Source organism: Lepidochelys kempii, chromosome 6, assembly GCF_965140285.1.
Source record: "Lepidochelys kempii isolate rLepKem1 chromosome 6, rLepKem1.hap1, whole genome shotgun sequence".
Classification (NCBI taxonomy): domain Eukaryota; kingdom Metazoa; phylum Chordata; order Testudines; family Cheloniidae; genus Lepidochelys; species Lepidochelys kempii.
Genome location: NC_136385.1, coordinates 4,951,234 through 4,970,971, shown reverse-complemented (window position 1 = coordinate 4,970,971; position 19,738 = coordinate 4,951,234). Strand labels below are relative to the sequence as shown.

Genomic DNA, 19,738 nt, shown 5'->3' with positions numbered 1-19,738 from the left:
CACAGGTTGACTGTGAGTTGTGTGAAGAAATACTTCCTTTTATTTGTTTTAAACCGGCTGCCTATTCATTTCATTTGGTGATCCCTAGTTCTTGTGTTATGAGAAGTAGTAACAAGCACTTCCTCATCTACTTTCTCTACACCAGTCATGATTTTATAGACCTCAATCATATCTCTCCTTAGCTGCCTCTTTTCCAAGCTGAAAAGTCCCAGTCTTATTAATCTCTCCTCAAAGGGAAGCTGTTCCATACCCCTCATCATTTTTGTTGCCCTTTTCTGAACCTTTTCCAATTCCAGTATATCTTTTTTGAGATGGGGCGACCACATCTGCACACAGTATTCAAGATGTGGGCCTACCATGGATTTATATAGAGGCAACATGATATTTTCTGTCCTATTATCTGTCCCTTTCTTAATTATTCCCAGCATTCTGTTCACTTTGGATGCCAGGGTTCTAGGCCCGGCTCTGGGAGGAGAGCAGGGTTTAGTGGTTAGAACAGCACAAAACCCTTTTTTTAAAAAAACAACAGAGCCTTTCCCATAATACAGGGCTAATACCCTCTTTATTAAACACTTCATCTGGAGTCAAACAGCCCTTCCATACCCCACCCGATTTAGAACAAGCAGGAGGTCTGGCCTTATGCCCCAGATAAAAGACAGGCAGACAGTCCCATGTGCTAACAGTCCCTTGCTCACGCGTGTGATGAACTCCGATCCCTTTAGAACCTGCCCTCACTCAGTGACTCTCCAGAGGTGGAAAAACCAGCTCTGCTGGTGCCACCTGGCCCAGCCCTGGGGGTTCGGCTGACGTTAAGGAGCCGAGAGTGTCCTGCCAGACGTGTCACATTAGAGCCCAGCGGGCTTGACTCACGCCAGGACTGAAACCCGGCTGTTTCTGCGTGACACAGGTGTAAGGACGAGGGGAACGTTTCCCAGAGCACCCCTCTTCTGGGGCCAATCTGCCTCCTCCCAGAATCCTTTGGGGACAACCACAGGCAAAGGGCTGCCAGGGCAGGTACATTGAAAATAGCTTTGTGGGGAGGGGAAGTAGGGGCAAAATCCAGTTCTACTGGGGTATCTGCCACCAAGTCAGTATGACAACAGTGGCGGATCCCGTGCCCCCAAGTTCCCCTCCCCCCCTTGCATCTCTACACTTGGGAGTTGGCGAGGGTGGGGTTACCCAGCCTGGACCAGGCTCAGAAAGGCCCAGCAGAGCAGCCAGGGGGCCAGGAGATGAGCAGCTGCCCTGGAGCACAGCCCTTCCTCAGAGACTGGCTCCAGATCCACCCTCACGTCGCTCAGCTCCACTTCTGGGATGGTCTCCTTGATCCAGGCAGCATGGGCTGAGGCGCGGGTATAGACGCCGGGCCGGTTGGCAGCCCCACATGCATCCCCCCAGCTCACCACTCCGGCTAGCAGCCAGACACTACCCACTTTGCAGGAGAGGGGTCCCCCGGAGTCGCCCTGGAAAAATCAGGGTGGGAAGAGGGAGATTGGGAGCTTGTTAGGCTGCCCTAGGCAGTGTCGTGGTGACAGAACCAGGCCTGGGAACAGGGGTCGGGGAGCTGCCTACTGCTAGGGCCCTGATTCTCCCAGAGTGGGGCCCTGGGGGGGGTCAGAGCGAGGCTGGAGGCGTTGCGTGACCCCGGATGCCAGAGCGAGGCTCAGGGGCTGGCGTGAGCCTCGATCCCAGAGCGAGGCTTGGGAGAGGTTTGCAGGACCCTGTTGGCCAAAACTTAAGGGGTCTGCAGGACCGGAGGCAGAAATGACGTTGCCGTGAACAGGGCTGCTGCCAGCTCGGTGCCCTGGTCGTGACAGAGCAGCACAACACAGGACACAAACGGGGACAATAAGGGGATGGGGCGGGAAACCAAGTCTTTGAAATCTTGGGACCATCCTGCTCAGTTTGGGAGGGGGGCAGGATGCCCCTGGACTGCCATCAGGGGTGGAGTCTCATGCTGAGCTGACCTTGAGAGTAGGGGCGCTATAGGGCAGGGAGTACATGAAGTAGCAGACAGAAGAACAGCAGGCTGGAAGCGAGGACGTGGGAGGTAGCGTGGTCCAGTGGCTTGTTGGGGGAGATTGGCCGGGGCCAGTCAGGATGGGGCTGGATGCCATCATAGGGGCCAGGCCGACTGGTGGTGTTGGGGCACAGCCCCTCTTCCGAGACTGGCTCCTGATTCACGCGCACGTCGCTCATCTCCACCGCCGGGATGATCTGTTTAATCCAGGCTGTGTGGGCCGAGGTGCGGGTGTAGATGCCAGGCCGGTTGGGGGACCCGCACGCGTCCCCCCAGCTCACCACCCCAGCTAACAGCCAGGCACTGCCCACACGGCAGGACAGGGGTCCCCCGGAGTCACCCTGGAAGAACAGGGTGGGGAGAGGGAAATGGCATTAGGAGGGGGATTGGTGGGTGAAGTGGGATACAACTGGCTGGTTACGACAAAGCTTAGCCATGGTGGGTGGAGCCTGGCAGAGTGGGGGTGGGGGCCTTGAGGTTAAAGGTCAAGGAGTGGCACCTAAGCCCAGAAGAGATAGGAAATCTACGGCCCAGTCATTGGGCCAGTGCTCATAGTACCCAGCGCTGACTCCCAGTAGCCCCACCCTTAGTGCCATGGACAGATGGACCCCCAGCACCCCGCTCACCTGGCAGGCGTCCTTCTTGCCCTCGGCGTAGCCCGCACACATCATGTCGTCCTGGATCACGTGGGGATCCGCTGGGTTGGCGTTGATCTTGTAGAGGCAGCGGCAGGTCTCCAGCCCAATCAGGGGCACCTCCAGCTGCTGCAGGGTTTTGGGACTGGGCAGGCTGACTGCATGGGGGGAAAGAAATCAGCCAAGTCCGGGTGGGCAGCTGACTCCTCACTCAGGTGGGGGGAAAGGGAGCCACCAGGGGGCGCTGTGGTGTGGGGAATGGGCCAAGAGACTCACTCCACAGCAGTCCAGGCTCTAAGCCAGGCTTAGTGGGGAGCGGGGAGTGATGTGAGTCCAGATCCCAGAGCGAGGTTCAGGGAGCTGGTCGGGCCCTAGAATCCTCCCTGCAGTGTCAACTGAACACACAATTCACCTGCACTTCCTCTCCAAAATTGTTGGCCGCTGTTATCCAGCTGCCCCACCCCAGACACAGCTGCATCCCCAGGTGCGACATCATTACCCAGCTGCCTCGCCCCAGAGGTGGCTGTGTTAACCCTTCACTCACCAGAAGTAAGCACATTCCCCCAGCCAGTCACAGTGCAGGTCATGCCGCTAGGGAAGCTGACGGAAGCGGACGGCAGGCAGATGGGGCGAATGCTACGCGTGTAGGATACGGGCGTTTTCAATTTCACCAGCGCAAGGTCCCCGCCGGAGCCCTCATCTGTGTAGTCGGGGTTCTTGATGGCCTGCTCCACCCCAACCACCACGATGTCAGCCAGGAGGTTGGACAGCTGGAAGGCTCCGAGCGTCACCTCATAGTTGGCGATGGGGTTTTCCCTGCAAGGTAGGGGAGAGAGACATAGGTCTTCAGCAAGGAGAGAAGCCAGCACCTCAGGCTGCAGAAAGCTTCAACTAATGGGGAATCTCCCTTAGATAGCAGCAGTGTAGGGGCAAGGAAACATGCCATGCGGGGGCAGATTCTATGTTGTGGAGGGTAGAGGTACACACACACATTGGGAGTGGGGTCGAGTGGGACGGATATGGGAATCAGGACTCCTGGGTTCTGATTCTATCCTCGTTCTGGGAGGGGAGTCTAGGTGCTTAGAGATGCGGGGGTTGGGAGTCAGGACTCCTGGATTCTAACTCTGGTTCTGGTAGGAGAGTGGGGGCAGCTGGGAGTCTGTCCATAGAAACCCAGTCAAACAGATGTAGGGTCAGAAATGGATGGAAGATACAGGCTCCTCCTTACTAGCCCCCCTGACCCCGGTAACACTCAGAGCCTGGCCCAGCCCAGATGACCCCCTCCGTGCCCTGTACTTACGGTGGGAAGCAGTGTGCTGCGGTGATCACCCACTGGGGGGAAATGAGGGAGCCGCCACACACATGAACACTCTGAAAATTCAGGCTGACCTGCCAAGGCCACTGCCCGGCCTGCGCATCTGTGCCCCCCACAATCCGGCCCATGGAAACAGATCCACATGTTCCTGCAGGGGAGCAGAGCAGCAGTGAATGAACCAGAAACAGCCCCTTAGTCTAACCACTAGGTCCCACTCCTCTCTAAAAACTGGGGCTAGAACTCAGGAGTCCTGACTCCCTGCTCCATCCCACTAGACCCCACTCCCAGCTGGGAACAGAACCTGCGAAGCCCACGTTTCAGCCCCAAACATATTTTTGTTTGTTTTGGGGTTTTGGTTGCTCAGCTTGTCCACAAACACCTCTACATTTTCTGTCGAGAACAGACTTTTTTGAAGAAAAAAAAAAAAGTTTTGTTGAAAACTCAATTTTTGCCATCAAAAAAGTTTGGAGACCCTCTTCACCACAACTTCCCAACACAGATGTAACCCAGACGAAGGGCTTGTCTACACTTGAAAGGCTACAGTGGTGTAGACGCTACCTAGACCAATGGGAGAGTCTCTCCCATCGCTGTACTTAATCCACCTCCCCAAAAGGCAGCAGCTAGGTCAATGAAAGAATCCTTCTGTCGACGCAGTGCTGTCTATACCAGGGGTTGGGTCAGTTTAACTATGTCGCTCGGGGTGTGGATTTTTCACGTCCCTGGTGGAGGTAGCTGGGTGGACCTCACTTTTTAATGTAGACCTGACCCCTAAGGGAGGATAGATGTTCATTCCCTTTCCCCTCTGGGGGGCACCATCATTCCCGCTAGCGGCTGGCTCACATATGAGGTTAATGAGCCTACAATAGCTGCAAGTCAAGGGAGCTGCTCCCTTAGCTTCACTGGTAGCAGCTCATGCCTTAAACGCAGGAGATGGTGGGCTCAGATCCTCCTCCCATCACTATGGGGGCTGGTTATACTGAACACAAATATCCCCTAGAGATGCTGACACATGGCCACACAAATAACCACCGAGGAAAATGACACTGGCTGAAGACATGACTGAAGGGCGGGTTGTGGGAAAACGATCTGGAGGAGAAAAGCGACCAGCTGTCCGTACGGGACGCGTTCCCAGCCAGATCTTTACCTGATTGTCCGGAGGTCTCCTGTACACCTGTTCAGAGGAGGAAAAAAAGAGGCACCATCAGGAATGCATCCCAGGACAACATGCATCAGCCCCAGGGCCACTGAAACGAAGCATCTCAGGGATAATTGGGAAAGGGGCATCTCCATTTCTGATGGGGGAATAGATGGTCAGATTTCCGGGATAGGGCCCACACAGTAGGCAATAATAAAGATATATAGCAATCAAGTCATAGCTAAGCTCTTCCTGCTAAATTTCACTCCCCTCCCAGAGCCGAGGGTAGAACCTAGGAGTCCGGACTCCAAGCCCACCCTGCTCTAACCCACTAGATACCTCTCCCTTCCCAGAACCAGGGCTAGAATGCTGGAGTCCTAGCAGACGGAGGGAAGAGCGCCATCTTCTGAGCCGGGAAAACCAAGGCCCCTGGGTTTCTCCGAGCTGTCCACGTGATACAGCCGCGTCACTGCAGCCTGGCAGGGTTATTCCCTTTGGCCTTGTCTCTGTCTCCCAGCCCGTGCCACCTCCTTTCCCAGGAACTGCTCCCTGTTCAGAGGAAGGGCCCTGGTCTGCCAGCGTCATTCCAGATTCTTCCGCGAGTAGGCAAGTTGTCAGTTTCACTTCTCAAGGCTCTGCCTGACTCAGGGGAACGGGACACAGGGACTTTTCCCTCTACGGGGCGCTGGCTCCTATCCAGCCCCAGGGCAGAGCAACTGACTGCCTCAAGGCAGTGGGGAATGGGACACGGGGCCTTTACCCTGCTTGGACCAGTATTGCCCTAAAACCACCCAACCCGATGTCCCATTCGGTGAAGCGAATTTGACAGGTCTCAGCCCAGTTCCCAGCAGGCCACAAGAGCCAGCCTCAGCCAGGGGCTCGATGGGCCACATACACCCATCTTCTTCGCTCCCCACAGAGAGGGTGCTTCGGATTTAATATCACCTCAAGTGACCTGCATTAGCCTGGGACCCAGTCATGGACCAATAGGTATTTGTGGCTGTCTGTCCGCCCAACATTCCTCCAGCCTGTGCAGAGAGGCTAAATATAGAGCCAGACCTGCAGGACAGGTTACTTCTTCTGCTAGAGGAACCTGAGCCAGCTTCAGAGACACTGGCAGGGGCAGTGGGAGCCTGGCTCAGCCCTGGGACAACATTAGACATGACCCAACCCAACCCACAGGCTGTACCTCCACTAGGTTCTGTGCCGTTACCCCAGGGAGCCACAGCCTTGCACTGGGCATGGGGGCAAATCAGAAGGCTGGATTCTCTGTGTAACCCTAGGACGGGGGCCAGGCTCACACAGACCTTTGCTCACATACCTCAGCCATGGGAACATCTCCTATTCCCTGCTCCCTGTCCCGAGCCAGCCAGTTCCCCCTCCCTGGGGCCAGATCTGAGCCAGCACCCCCTAGAGAAGAAAGGCCTCCTGTCCCATCCCCTGCCCCCAAGACTCAGCCAGCCACAGTATGCACCCGATGAAGTTAGCTGTAGCTCACGAAAGCTTATGCTCAAATAAATTGGTTAGTCTCTAAGGTGCCACAAGTCCTCCTTTTCTTTTTGCCCCCACCCTGTGGCTGGATCAGAGTCACTGCCCCCTAGCGGGGCAAGGCCCGGTGGCCCATTCCCTGTTCCTGGCCACCCAGAGCCCTATTGCTTGCTGCATTCAGAACTAGGAGTAGACATAGCCTGCTGGGGGGTTGGAGGGGGAGGTCAGATGTTCATGTTTGTAGTTTACAGCCCAGGTGCCACCCAAGCTGACCACAGACACTCACACAATGCAGGGGCTGATGGGCCATTTGCTGGTGTGCCTTGGGTTTCAGGGCCTTTCACACAGTGTCTGATTACAGGGAGTTTCAGGTGAACCTTAGGGAGTTTCACAGTCTCCCAAATACTGTTTGTACAAGGAGACAAAGGGGACTGGCAGGCTCAGGAGGTCTGGCAATGGGGCCTTTCATCCATATCCCTCTGCTCCAACCCACTAGGCCCCACTCCCCTCCCCGTGCTGGGAATAGAACCCAGGAGTCCTGACTGCTAGTCCCTCCTGCTCTAACCGTTAGAGTTCACTTCCTCCAAAAGAGCTGGGAACAGACCCCAGGAGCCCTGCTGGCTTCTGATTTCATGCAAACCTTTCCAGCCCGACAAAACCGTTTCCTAAATCAGGATTAACCATTCCCCCCCCACACATACACATAAAAACCTGGATAACTCAGACCAGGGAAACCTGCCCTGCAGGAATGTACAAATCCTCAAACCAATCAACTGGCAGGTGCTTTTCACTCGCATCACACCCACCCACCACACAAGGCCCACACATCCTGCAGAAATGCGCATACCCACTGCGTGACACACCCACCCACCCACCCCTGTAACAGTACACAAATGTCACCGGACACACACACACAGCGCATACCACACCTGTAACACAACCCAGGCATCACACATTGGAACACACCACGCGGGCATCACACAGACACCCACAACAACACCCACCCCACATACAGGATCACACAGACCCACTCACCCATAACCCCCCCCGCCCCACACACAGGTGATTTTCAGCCCCATGTTGCGCTCCTCCCCAGAACAATTTGCATAGTGGGGGTGCTGAGCGCCATTGAACTCTGTATATAATGGGAACCACTTGAAGCCAGGGGGTGCGGCAGCACAACCAGCACCCCTAGTTCCAGCATCTATGGCCCTGGGGCACCAAAGGGCGCCCTGAGACCCAGTCCCGCCCAGGTCCCAGCCCCGCAGCGCCGTGCAGGGCGGAGGACCTGGGACCTTGAGCTGGGCGACCGGGACAGAGGGACTCGGAGAAGGAAGGAGCAAAGGAAAGAGGGGAGGGGGGAGAAAGAGATTTGGAGAGAGGCAGAAGAGGGGTTTGGGGAACCAGAGAAGAGGGGGTTTGGGGAGAGGCAGAAGGGCGGGGGGGGGTTGGGGAACCAGAGAAGGGGGGTTTGGGGAGAGGCAGAAGGGCGGGGGGGGGTTGGGGAACCAGAGAAGGGGGGTTTGGGGAGAGGCAGAAGGGCGGGGGGGGGTTGGGGAACCAGAGAAGGGGGGGTTTGGGGAGAGGCAGAAGGGGGGGGGTTGGGGAACCAGAGAAGGGGGGGTTTGGGGAGAGGCAGAAGGGGGGGTTTGGGGAGAGGCAGAAGGGGGGGTTTGGGGAGAGGCAGAAGGGGGGGGGGTTTGGGGAACCAGAGAAGAGGGGTTTGGGGAGAGGCAGAAGGGGGGGGGGGGTTGGGGAACCAGAGAAGAGGGGTTTGGGGAGAGGCAGAAGGGGGGGTTTGGGGAGAGGCAGAAGGGGGGGGGTTGGGGAACCAGAGAAGAGGGGTTTGGGGAGAGGCAGAAGGGGGGGGTTTGGGGAACCAGAGAAGAGGGGTTTGGGGAGGCAGAAGGGGGGGGTTTGGGGAACCAGAGAAGAGGGGTTTGGGGAGAGGCAGAAGGGGAGGGGTTTGGGGAACCAGAGAAGGGGGGTTTGGGGAGAGGCAGAAGGGGGGGGTTTGGGGAACCAGAGAAGGGGGGTTTGGGGAGAGGCAGAAGGGGGGGGGGTTTGGGGAACCAGAGAAGGGGGGTTTGGGGAGAGGCAGAAGGGGGGGGGTTTGGGGAACCAGAGAAGGGGGGTTTGGGGAGAGGCAGAAGGGGGGGGGGGTTGGGGAACCAGAGAAGAGGGGTTTGGGGAGAGGCAGAAGGGGGGGGGTTGGGGAACCAGAGAAGAGGGGGAACCAGAGAAGAGGGGTTTGGGGAGAGGCAGAAGGGGGGGGGTTGGGGAACCAGAGAAGAGGGGTTTGGGGAGAGGCAGAAGGGGGGGGGTTGGGGAACCAGAGAAGGGGGGTTTGGGGAGAGGCAGAAGGGGGGGGGGTTTGGGGAACCAGAGAAGGGGGGTTTGGGGAGAGGCAGAAGGGGGGGGTTGGGGAACCAGAGAAGGGGGGTTTGGGGAGAGGCAGAAGGGGGGGGGTTGGGGAACCAGAAAAGGGGGGTTTGGGGAGAGGCAGAAGGGGGGGGGTTTGGGGAACCAGAGAAGAGGGGTTTGGGGAGAGGCAGAAGGGGGGGGGTTTGGGGAACCAGAGAAGAGGGGTTTGGGGAGAGGCAGAAGGGGGGGGGTTTGGGGAACCAGAGAAGGGGGGTTTGGGGAGAGGCAGAAGGGGGGGGTTTGGGGAACCAGAGAAGAGGGGGAACCAGAGAAGAGGGGTTTGGGGAACCAGAGAAGAGGGGGAACCAGAGAAGAGGGGTTTGGGGAGAGGCAGAAGGGGGGGGTTGGGGAACCAGAGAAGGGGGGGTTGGGGAGAGGCAGAAGGGGGGGTTGGGGAACCAGAGAAGAGGGGTTTGGGGAGAGGCAGAAGGGGGGGGGTTTGGGGACCAGAGAAGGGGGGTTTGGGGAGAGGCAGAAGGGGGGGGTTTGGGGAACCAGAGAAGAGGGGGAACCAGAGAAGAGGGGTTTGGGGAGAGGCAGAAGGGGGGGGTTGGGGAACCAGAGAAGGGGGGGTTGGGGAGAGGCAGAAGGGGGGGTTGGGGAACCAGAGAAGAGGGGTTTGGGGAGAGGCAGAAGGGGGGGGGTTGGGGAACCAGAGAAGGGGGGGTTGGGGAGAGGCAGAAGGGGGGGGGAGGACAGGGGTCGAGCGGCCCCGCCCGCACTCACCCAGGCTGAGGAGGAGGCAGAGCAGCGCCCCCAGGGGCGCCCCCATCTCCCGGGCGGGCGGCGAGGGGTCCCGCTGGCGGAGCTGAGCGGCGGGCAGGTGCGCGGTCTCCACCCGGGCGGGGACACTGGGACGCGGCGCTCGCTCCCTCCCCTTTTCACGGCGCCCGGTGCCAGGGAAGCGGCCCAACCTGCCGCTCAGGGATCCACCTCCCGCCCGGGCCCGCCCCCGGCCCCGCCGGCCCAGCTCCGGCCGCTCGGTCACCGCCCCCTCCCGCTGTTATTGTAGGGTCTCCTCTTACACTGCACACATGGCTCCGTTGTAGGGTTTCTCTTTCCATTGCACTGCACATGCTTGTTATTGTAGGGTCTCTCCTTGCCCTGCTCTGTTAGGGAGAGCTCAGCGGTTTGAGCATTGGGCTGCTAAACCCAGGGTTGTGAGTTCGATCCCCGAGGGGGCCATTTAGGGATCTGGGGCAAAAATCGGGGATGGGTCCTGCTTTGAGCAGGGGGTTGGACTAGGTGACCTCCTGAGGTCCCTTCCCACCCTGAGATTCTATGATTGTAGGGTCTTCTCTTACACTGCACATATTGCTCGCTTGTTGTAGGGTCTCATCCCATTGCACACCCCCACCCCACCCCCCTGTTATTGTAGGGTCTCCCCTTGCAGGGCACACACTGCCTTGATATTTGTAGGGCCTCTCAGTACCTTGCACACATTGCTCAGTAGTTGTAGGGTCTCTCCTTCCATTGCACATGCCACCTTGTTATTGTGGGGACTCCCATCAGACGCCTCTGTTATGGTAGGGTCTCTCGGTGAGTCCCGGGACATTCCTGGCTCTGTTTTCACGATCCATTAATGTGAGGCTGACTCACTCTCCTGGGCCGGAAGGGAAAAATTGTTTCCTGCCTTGATGCACGTGAGCCATGTCCCGCTCACCTCATCAGCACCCCAGGGCTGGGGCCCCGCTGCACGGGCAGGGTCACTACTGACAGGCCAGCCAGGCCCTCCATCCCCCTTCCACAGCCCTGCCAGGCTGCCTGGGGCGCTGGGCCCTTCGCACTGTGCTGGGGAGGGAGTGGGGGAAGCTGGGTGGGCGGGCGAATCGGGTGTGGAATGTAGCATGTATGTATGAACGGGATGCGTGTGTGACTGAGGGGTGTATGGATGAATGGGGGTGTGGATGAATGGGGGGGGGTGAATGCACTGTGTATGCATGAATGGTGTGTGTGTTTGTGAATGCAGTGTGTATGTATGAATGGAGGCTGAATGAAGTATGTATGAATGGGATATCTGTGTGTGTGTGTGTGTATGAATTGGATGTGTGTGTGTTTGAATGCAATGTGTATATATGAGTGGGTATGTGTCAATGCAGTGTGTGTGTATGAACTGGATTTGTGTGTGTCTGAATGCAGTGTGTGTGTATGAATGGTGTGAGTGAATGGGATATGTGTGAATGCAGTGTGTGTCTGAATGCAGTGCGTGTGTATGAATGGGATGTATGTGTGTGTATGAATGCAGTGTGTGCGTGTGAAATTGGATGTGTGTATGTGTGAATGAGGTGTGTCTGAATGCAGTGTGTGTGTATGAATGGTGTGAGTGAATGGGATATGTGTGAATGCAGTGTGTGTCTGAATGCAGTGCGTGTGTATGAATGGGATGTATGTGTGTGTATGAATGCAGTGTGTGCGTGTGAAATTGGATGTGTGTATGTGTGAATGAGGTGTGTGTGAATGCAGTGTGGGTGTGTGTGAATGCAGTGTGTATGTATGAATGGAGGCTGAATGAAGTATGTATGAATGGGATATCTGTGTGTGTGTGTGTGTGTATGAATTGGATGTGTGTGTGTTTGAATGCAATGTGTATATATGAGTGGGTATGTGTCAATGCAGTGTGTGTGTATGAACTGGATTTGTGTGTGTCTGAATGCAGTGTGTGTGTATGAATGGTGTGAGTGAATGGGATATGTGTGAATGCAGTGTGTGTCTGAATGCAGTGCGTGTGTATGAATGGGATGTATGTGTGTTTGTGTATGAATGCAGTGTGTGCGTGTGAAATTGGATGTGTGTGTGTGTGAATGAGGTGTGTGTGAATGCAGTGTGTGTGTGTATGAATTGGACGTGTGCGTGTGAATGCAGTGTGTGATATGAATGCAGTGTGTGTATGAATTGGACGTGTGTGTGAATGCAGTGTGTACGTATGAATGGGAGTGTGTGAATGGGATGTGTGTGTGTGTGTGAATGCTGTGGGGGGACGGGGGAGGAGCTGCTGGTGTCAGTGTGTATGCGATGTGTGCACTTCCTTTCCCAGGGCCCCTGGGCTGGGCGCAGGGAGGGAAGGTGCTAATTGGGCTCAACAGGGGGTGGGTTGGCTCTTTTCACACCTGCCCTCGGGATGAAAGCCCTGATCCATGGGGAGGGGGATCCTTCAGACCCTCCCCCACACCCCACTTCCTTTGGGCTGGAGCGTGTGAATGACCTTAACACTGGGACAGGGAGTGAATGAAGCTATGAGGTCAGGGCTGGCCCCACAGCTCCCAGGTGGCGCTTGGGGGCGCTGTGCTGCGGGCAGCAGGCTGGGGGCCTCCGCCTGGCTCCCCCTAGAGTTTGACAGTATCTATTGCACCTACTCCTTTTGGCAACTGCAACTTTGCTGGCGACTGCAACCATTAGGGGCAACCCCATTGCGGTGACATTTCTCCTCTAGACCAAAACAGTCTGCTAGTGTGATGAGCTGGGTGGGTTTATCCTAGGTCAGCAAGGGTGTGGTGAGTGTGTTTGTGGTTTTCCAGGGCATCCAGCCAATTTGAAAGCCCACAAGGCAAAAGCACAGATCGGTAAGGGGAAAGCCAAGCAAATGTGTCGTTAAATGAGCTGTTAAAATCGCCTTCGCCTGAGAGGAACACCATTCAACTCAACTAACTGGACTCAGGGGTATGTGGGAACTAGATATGAGCTTTTCACTTTTAGGAAAGCTGGGGGGATATGTGACAAGGCCCCGTATCCTTTCCCTACCCCCAACAACCAACCCTGGCAGGGTTGCCAACCCTTCAGGATTGTCCTGGTGTCTCCAGGAATCCAAGATTAATCTTTCATGAAAGATTCTGTCATGTGATGAAACCTCCAGGAATAAATTAACAATCCTACCTCTGGCCCAGCCAAGCCCTCCACACTGGGGCTGGATCAGAGCCCATTCTCCCTAGAGGGAAAAAGCCACATCTCCCATTCCCTGTCTCCCTAAGCCAGCCAGTCCCACCAGCCTAGGACTGGATTGGAGCCAGGGCCCCCTGGAGGGGAAAGGCCCTATGTCCCGTTCCCCACCCTGCAAAGCCAGCTGCTAATGTCTTCCCCCACTCTGGGGCCTTATTGGACCGCTGTCCCTAGGTTGAAGTCTCTGTTCTTATCTGCCTCCAAGCATAAAGTCTGGAACAGGTGAATAGGTAACTAGTTAGCGTCATTGGAGCCGGTTTAGCTGCCCTTGATAAGTGAGGCAGGAATGCACTCCAGTGGCTTTTATCAAGCAGTGATCTGTGAAGAATGTGACATTATCTAAGGGGGATGGGGGTATGAATAGTTGCCAGGGAATGAATGCACACAGGTTCCTGCAGCGCTTCTCACGGACAGGTGACACACAATGGCTGGGCACACGCACACAGGGCCCCAGATCCCGGCCTCTCTGAGTTTCGGTGGCTGGAGTTTATGGGCTGGAAAAACTGATCACGGATTTGGGGTTGGGGGCTGAAGAGGGCACCCCTGGACAAGCTCGCACGGCCAGCGCAGAGTGGAGTCAGGATGCCTGGGTTCTGTCCCCAGCCTTAGGCCTCGGAGGGGAGTGAGGTCTAGTGGGGTGGATCAGGGTGGGGCTGGGAGTCAGGATTCCTGGGTGTTATCCCCAGCTCAGGGAGGGGGGTGGGATCTAGTGGGTTAGAGGAGCAGGGCTGGGGTTTCTGGAAGGGGAGCGAGGTAGTGCAGGGGGAGCTAAAGGTACAGGATTCCTGGGTTCTAGCCCTGGCCCTAGCAGGGGAGTGGGATCTAGTGGATTAAAGCAGGGGAGGCTGGGAACCAGGATTCCTGGGTTCTAGCCCTGGCCCTAGAAGGGGAGTGGGATCTAGTGGATTAAAGCAGGGGAGGCTGGGAACCGGGATTCCTGGGTTCTAGCCCTGGCCCTAGCAGGGGAGTGGGATCTAGTGGATTAAAGCAGGGGAGGCTGGGAACCAGGATTCCTGGGTTCTAGCCCTGGCCCTAGCAGGGGAGTGGGATCTAGTGGATTAAAGCAGGGGAGGCTGGGAACCAGGATTCCTGGGTTCTAGCCCTGGTCCTAGCAGGGGAGTGGGATCTAGTGGATTAAAGCAGGGGAGGCTGGGAACCAGGATTCCTGGGTTCTGGCCCTGGCCCTAGCAGGGGAGTGGGATCTAGTGGATTAAAGCAGGGGAGGCTGGGAACCAGGATTCCTGGGTTCTACTTCCAGTTCTGTACATTTTCTAATCTTCCTGCTACCTCTTATCATTGGTATCGGAGGCAAGGCCCTGCCTTTTCGAAGAATTTCCTTTTTAATTCATCTTTATAGCTTGATTCATTTATTGGCCTCAGAGCAAATAGCCCTTTCGGGAAAGCCAGAGAAGAGAAAGAACACACACAGCACTGGCATGGCATGGACATTGCAGTCGGGTAGGGGGCAGTAGTGAATATAAACACAAATATGCCCAGCCAGTGCAGTAGGGGGCAGTGGACCCTCCTCCCCGCACAGCCACTAGAGGGAAGCAGGGACAGATATACACCCCCCACCCACCCCAAAAGGAGCAGCTGCCCTATCTCAGCCCTGCTGGGAACTGACACCCACCCCAGCAGGGTAGCAATGCCCCAGTGACACTCTCCCCATGACCCATGGCACCCACCCCCTCCCATGGTGTAACTGCTCACCATCACCGGCAGGAGGGGGTGGCAGCACCAGGACTGGCTCCCCCAGACGCACACACCAAGCCAATGTATTCATTCCCGCCTCCACCCCAGGGGCAGCCTATGTACAGGGAACTGGCCCTTTGCTACCAGAGTGTTGCAGCGAAGACTGCCATACAGGGATGGGTCACCCTACGCAGAGATGCAGCTGCCTCTGGGGAGGGACAACTGGATAACGGCTGCCCTGCAACACCACACCGGGATGGCTCACCAGGCACTCAGATGCAGCTGCCTGTGGGGCTGGGCAACTCCTGTGCTGGGCAAGCCGACAGCTCTCTGACCTGGTCCCCAGTCCTCCTGTCCCATTCATACCCGGCCTCCAGTCACCTGCACTGCATCACATTCCCGTGACTTGGCCCTTAGTCACCAGGGGACAGCTGAGGAATGAGCTGGTGTCCCAGCTGCCAGGGTTGACGTGCAGGTAGCTAACTAGTATCTGCCCACATCATGTGGCTACATAAACAGCCAGGCTATATCCGGGTGAGTCCTTGGTCAGTTGCTGGGCGTGGATTCCCCAACAGCAGGAAGCTTGTGATTACCCCAGGGCAGAGCATCCTCCCTGCCAATAATTGAAGGGTTAACGAGGCTGGTGGCTTAGAGGACCAGACATGCAGTTGCCTCTGGGGTGAGACATCTGGGGAACAGCTGCGCCGCATGGGGACAGCTCACCGGGCGCTGAGCACATTTCAGACAGAAGCACGTTGAAAATATGGAGTCACCTTAGATTTAGCGGCTTAGACGGGCAAGGCCCCGTGGGGCCTTGGATCTGGATTGAAGCTGGTGCCCCCTAGAGGAGAAAGGCCCAGGTCCCTGTTGAGGACGAGGAGTTAAAAACAGACATAACACAAGAACAGGGAGTGGAAAACAGTGCCTCCATATCTCAACATCCCATTTCCTTGAGCCATCCAGACACGCAGCCAAAAAAATTATCCCCCCCCCAGGTCAGATGGCCAGAGACTCTGGGGGTTTTCGCCTTCCACTGCAGTTTTAAACTCGTGCAAATGGTGAATTCTTTGTAATTTGAAGTCTTTAAACCATGATTTGAGGACTTCAGAGCTTAGGAGCGGGACTGAGCAGGGGTGGGGGGTAAGGTTCTGTGGCCTGCAGTGTGCAGGAGAACAGACTAGATCATGATGGTCGCTTCTGGCCTGTGAGTATGAGACAGCCTAGAAGCACACAGCACCCTCCCATCCATCTTTTCTGTCATGCTGCCCCCTGCTGGCCCTTGAGTATATTGGTCACTTAAAGCATGTCGCTGGCCTTCTTCATTTGTCCTACAAGCAGGTCCCTCTGTGTACGTGGGTAAGTCACAGCCCTGCGGAATTGTGCTCCAGAATCTCAGCTTTCCTTTGTTACAAAATTATGTCTCCCGCCCTCCAAATGGAAAACGTAACCATTGTAGCAGTGGCTGCCTGAGTCTGCAGAGAGCCTGAGCCAATTATCTACCAGGTGTGAACCACCCCAGCTCATCTGAATAGCATTGTTAACTTTGAAAACTAATGATGAGCTTTAAAGTTTCAAGCTGAATAACACTTTACTCCTTGTAAGTAAGGGCAGAGACTAAGGCACCAGGTGGTGCTTCCTAAAATAAAATCCAACTCCAAGGCCTCTGCTCGCAACTGACACAGCCTGAAACCAACCAGGACTACAACTCAGAGGCAGGTGGGTTCAGGGACAGGGTAGGCGGGCAGTGTGTGTGTGGAGAGGGGTGAAGAGGAGTGTTCCAGGTGTATTAGTGCAGCCTGAGCAGAAATGTGAAGCCATGAGTGAGAGGCAGCAAATTGTCCCATTTAGACAAATTATGTTAACTCTGAAACCTAATGGTGGTTATTTAAAAGTCAGCATTGCTGTAAGGGATAAGGGGAGGTTAAGGCAGGGAAGAACGGTGGCAGCAGGGGGAAGGAGTGATCAACGGGCACTCAGAGATGGGTGACACCCCTCCAGGCAGTTCAGCAGAGGGATGTGAGGTTTCCCCCTGCTCCACTGCCTTAGCTCCCATTTATGAAGTGCACCCAACTTCCTGAGCCGCTCCTCCGGCTGGCTAGAAGCAGCTGGAGCTATTGATGCCCACCTGGAGCCAGGCTCCTCCACCCTGGCAGGCCAAAGCCTCCCATCGGCAGGGAAGGGGAGGGGAGAAAAAACAAGGTCCCGGTGGGGGAGTGTGTGGGAGAGAGAGAGAGAGATAGTAGCTCAGGAGTAAATGTCAAAAACTGACGTGGGAGGGGGCTGTCAGTCAGGACTCCTGGGTTCTATCTCCAGCCCAGTGGAGTACAGTGGGGTGGAACAGGGGCTTAGCAAGCAACAACCTACTATCCCAGCCCTCAGCTACCCCCTTCCCCTGCAAAATCTGCCAGTGCTCCTCAATCCCAGCGCCCCCATGCTACCCAGTCCTGGGCTCCCCGCTCCCAACTCACACAGCCTTTGCCACTACTCAAGCTCCTCCCTCTCCAATCCCTCCATGCACCCTCCTCATTCCATGGAACAGCCTATTTGCAACCATCATCCATAAGAATGGCCACACTGGGTCAGACCAATGATCCATCTAGCCCAGTATCTTGTCTTCTGACAGTGGCCAGTGCCAGATGCTTCAGAGGGAATAAACAGAACAGGGCAATGTAGAGTGATCCATCCCCTGTCGTCCAGTCCCAGCTTCTGGCACTCGGAAATTTAGGCCACGTCTCCACTAAAAACTTATGTCGACTCAGGTACGTCGGCACACTGTCCCCGCACCTGGCTCCTGGTGTCGGTGGTGCGCGTACTCACCAGGAGTGCTTGTCCACCAACTCTGACAGAAACCTGGAGCTCGGCACTATTCTCACGGGTGTTGCAAGCACAGGGTGCATGATCCTGGTGTATCTGCGGAGCCACAGGAAGAACTGAACTAGTGGGGAACATGACGATTCCTTGGAAGACGGTTTGCTGTGGGACGTAGGGACAACCAATTTAAGGTGGTTGGTGGCATTCCCAGAGCGGCTGCAGATGGTGGAGCACTGGTTCTGGGCCTGAGAAACAAACACTGGGTGGTGGGATTGCATCACAGTGTGGGCTTGGGATGACTGGCAGTGGCTGCAGAAATTTCAGATGTGCAAGGCCACATTCCTGGATCCGTGTGCATAGCTGCCCTCCAGAGCAGCGACCCCACAATGAGACCTGTACTGACAGAGGAGAAGTGTGTGGCGATTGAATGGTGGAAACTTGCAGTGCTGGATTGCTACTGGCTGGTCAGGAATCAATCTGGAGTCAGGAAATCCACTGCAGGGGCCGTTGTAGGGCAAGTGTGCCGGGCCATTAATCGCCTCCTTTGGTGGATCCCCAGGGATGCTTCAGTGACATCAGTGTGGGCTGGTCAGAAAAGGTGCAGGACGCTCACATCTTTAAACTCACAGGATTATTCTGAAAGCGGCAGGTAGGGACTTTCATTCCCAATCAGTAGATTACCATTGAGAATGTGGACAGGCCAATCGTGACCCTGGGGGACACAGCCAACCCCTTGATTCCCTGGCCATACAGGGACCACGTCAACAGCAGCAAGGAATGATTCAACTACCGGTTCAGTAGGTACAGAATGACAGTTGAATATGCTTTTGGTTGTTTGAAGGGTCGCTGGCATTGTTTACGCACAAGATTGGACCTCAGTAAGAAAAATATCCTAGTGGTTATAGCTGTCTGCTATGTCCCACATAACGTACGTGAAGGAAAGAGGGAAACACTTCCACTGGGTCGGAGGTGGAGCAGCCGTCTGCTGAATTTGAACAGCCAGATACAAGGGCTATTGGAATAGCTCAATACAGAGCTATACTGCTCAGGGAGGCTTTGAAAAACCATTTTAAACAGTGAGCCAGGGCAGTATGGTGTTTGTTGTAACATGCTCTACCTGGCCCTGCTCTTCTGTGGCCTGGTAGGAGTCACATGGTGATTGCTGTATGTGCAGAGATATAACACTGTCATTACAACTATCAGTCTTGTTCGTGTGAGTTGTGTGACATCCACTTATAGGTAATTGGTCGCCTTCAGAATGGCTGAGCACTCAGTAGCATATGTGTTGCACTAATGAAGATGTTCCAAGTAACAGAATTTTATTTTAACAAAATTAGTGCAAAAAAACCCCAAAACACCCCAACCACCACCAAACATGCAATTTTAAAACAAATACATTAAAAACTTAATAAAACACATTTTTATACACCTTTGTCATTCACATCCTTCAGTAACATCAGGTTGTAGCATCATACCACTTGCTACCCTAGTTAGCGTCCCAGTATATAACCACACTTAACAAGAGGACAGAACTTATGCTGGGAAAGAACATTCAGGTCCATTTCAGCTATCCATTCAACCACCGTGGCTTTCACAGGCCCATGTATGTGAAGCTGTGACTGTCTTTAATAGTCCCTGGGGTCGACTGATTAGGAATAGGGAGGTCCTGATCTTGAGGTCTCAGTGGGCTGCAGAGGGAGGCAAGCCCAGGATTGTTGAATCGGCAGGTCCACCAGAGTCTGCAGCATCTGTGTTTGCTGCCAGAGAGGCCCTATTATGTCCTGGTGCATCTCCCTCTCCTTTTCCTGCTGGGACTCCTGGGCCTTTCTCCTGTCCACACGGTTCATCCTCCAGGCTGCTCATGGTCTGATGCCGCACTGGTTTGCTGGATCTCCTGGAACACATCACCCCAAGTCCCCTTCTTTCTCCTCCTCATCTGGCGTGGAGGGGGAGACCCAGAAGGCTGCAACGTCACACCCAGCGCACGCGCTACAGAAAGTGAAACTTAAGATGCTGAACTCACTCCCCTTGTTCCCCTGTCCGCACTACATTCTCATTCCTGTGTGGGATTATTTGTGCATGGCGCCGGTCACTGCACCAGCCATGGCAGCAGGGGAAATGAGGCAGGAATTGCTCATGTGCATGGTTCTAGTAGCGTAGGGCACTGGCATCGAACACTGGCACCGTTTTCGACAGGCGACGGTGACTTGAGCTGATCTCTCGCTCCTGAGGGTAACAGAGGCAGAGAGCGTACAGCTGATTCTGCCCAGGCCTGTATGCTGCTA

The 19,738-nt window shown here is 55.5% G+C and overlaps 1 protein-coding gene across 5 annotated transcripts; it reads right to left on the bottom strand.

Annotated features, from left to right (window-relative positions):
* Positions 1 to 533: 533 nt before the first annotated feature.
* On the bottom strand, positions 534 to 10,584 carry LOC140912348 (prostasin). Of its 5 annotated transcripts, XM_073346596.2 has the most exons (7): positions 10,450 to 10,584; positions 5,115 to 5,141; positions 3,956 to 4,118; positions 3,200 to 3,471; positions 2,647 to 2,813; positions 1,968 to 2,361; positions 1,375 to 1,463 (listed from the first exon to the last, which is right to left on the bottom strand). In XM_073346596.2, exons 1-6 carry the CDS (start codon positions 10,496 to 10,498, stop codon positions 1,984 to 1,986), a joined length of 1,056 nt encoding a protein of 351 aa, XP_073202697.1. In that variant the 5' UTR covers positions 10,499 to 10,584; the 3' UTR covers positions 1,375 to 1,463; positions 1,968 to 1,983. The 5 variants fall into 5 exon arrangements, with proteins under 5 accessions (XP_073202699.1, XP_073202695.1, XP_073202698.1 ...); XM_073346598.2 differs by lacking the exon at positions 1,968 to 2,361 and having other exon boundaries at positions 534 to 1,463; positions 10,450 to 10,580; XM_073346594.2 differs by having other exon boundaries at positions 1,373 to 2,361; positions 10,450 to 10,583.
* Positions 10,585 to 19,738: the final 9,154 nt, after the last annotated feature.

What these genes read in the sequence shown, in the direction of transcription:
- LOC140912348 (XM_073346596.2), bottom strand. Translation starts at nt 10,498, where the DNA reads ATGTGCAATGGAAGGAGAGACCCTACAACTACTGAGCAATGTGTGCAA. An exon ending in GGGGAATGTGCTTACTTCTG is followed by an intron (nt 2,814 to 3,199) that starts GTGAGTGAAGGG and finishes CCCCCCATGCAG; the next exon opens with TCAGCCTGCCCAGTCCCAAA. An exon ending in GCAAGAAGGACGCCTGCCAG is followed by an intron (nt 2,362 to 2,646) that starts GTGAGCGGGGTG and finishes CTGTTCTTCCAG; the next exon opens with GGTGACTCCGGGGGACCCCT.